At 36.8% G+C, this 1,036-nt stretch overlaps 1 protein-coding gene across 1 annotated transcript in view; it reads right to left on the minus strand.

Moving 5' to 3' along the window:
* Positions 1-8: 8 nt before the first annotated feature.
* The window catches only part of NAEGRDRAFT_69507 (uncharacterized protein), a gene marked incomplete at both ends in the record, with an annotated part of 3,289 nt that continues 2,261 nt past the window's right edge, over positions 9-1,036 (minus strand). Inside the window, one exon of the mRNA XM_002675190.1 lies at positions 9-444. Coding sequence (XP_002675236.1) covers positions 9-444 — 436 coding nt within the window. The remainder of the gene's footprint in view (positions 445-1,036) is intronic.

Raw genomic sequence — 1,036 nt, forward strand, 5'->3', positions numbered from 1 at the left:
ACCCAAACCCAAACCCAAACCCAAACCCGAACCCAAACCCAAACCCAAACCCAAACCCAAACCCAAACCCAAACCCAAACCCAAACCCAAACCCAAACCCAAACCCAAACCCAAACCCAAACCCAAACCCAAACCCAAACCCAAACCCAAACCCAAACCCAAACCCAAACCCAAACCCAAACCCAAACCCAAACCCAAACCCAAACCCAAACCCAAACCCAAACCCAAACCCAAACCCAAACCCAAACCCAAACCCAAACCCAAACCCAAACCCAAACCCAAACCCAAACCCAAACCCAAACCCAAACCCAAACCCAAACCCAAACCCAAACCCAAACCCAAACCCAAACCCAAACCCAAACCCAAACCCAAACCCAAACCCAAACCCAAACCCAAACCCAAACCCAAACCCAACCCCACAGTTCTCAAATTACTCAATCTATGCTCCAAGAAGATGGTTTTGATATATCAGATGAAAGTTATGATATTACCTGGAATAACATTCCTATAATTACTGACCTATCTTTAGATAATATCTTTCTTAATTACTCTGCCACAGAATTACATATTCCAATGATTAGATGTCCAAAATGGATATCAGCTTGGGTTAAAATTAATTCACCAAAACAAAAAGCAATACTTTTAGAAGCAATGAAAGGAAAAGATAATAGTAATACTATATTTTCTTCAGAATTAACTAAATGGGTTAATTCATATTTTCCAGAAAACCAATTAGAAGAGATTAAACAGAGTTCATTATATGATAATGCTACTACTAGAAAAGAAATTAATAAGGTTACTAAATATTTGAAAAAACAATATTGTTTTAATAAGATGACAGAAACAATTGTTGACGAAGAATTAGCAAGAATGAATATTCAATTAATTAAGAAAGGCAATGCTTGGACATGGGAACAAATTTTACAAGAAGATGAAGAAGAAGATTATCAACCTCAAACAAAGAAGAAAAAGACTGTTGACGATTATTCCTCTATTAATTGGCAAGAATTACATCCTCAATTTATTAAAATTGAAG

The sequence above is a fragment of the Naegleria gruberi genome (genome assembly GCF_000004985.1).
Source record: "Naegleria gruberi genomic scaffold NAEGRscaffold_35, whole genome shotgun sequence".
Classification (NCBI taxonomy): domain Eukaryota; phylum Heterolobosea; class Eutetramitea; order Acrasida; family Naegleriidae; genus Naegleria; species Naegleria gruberi.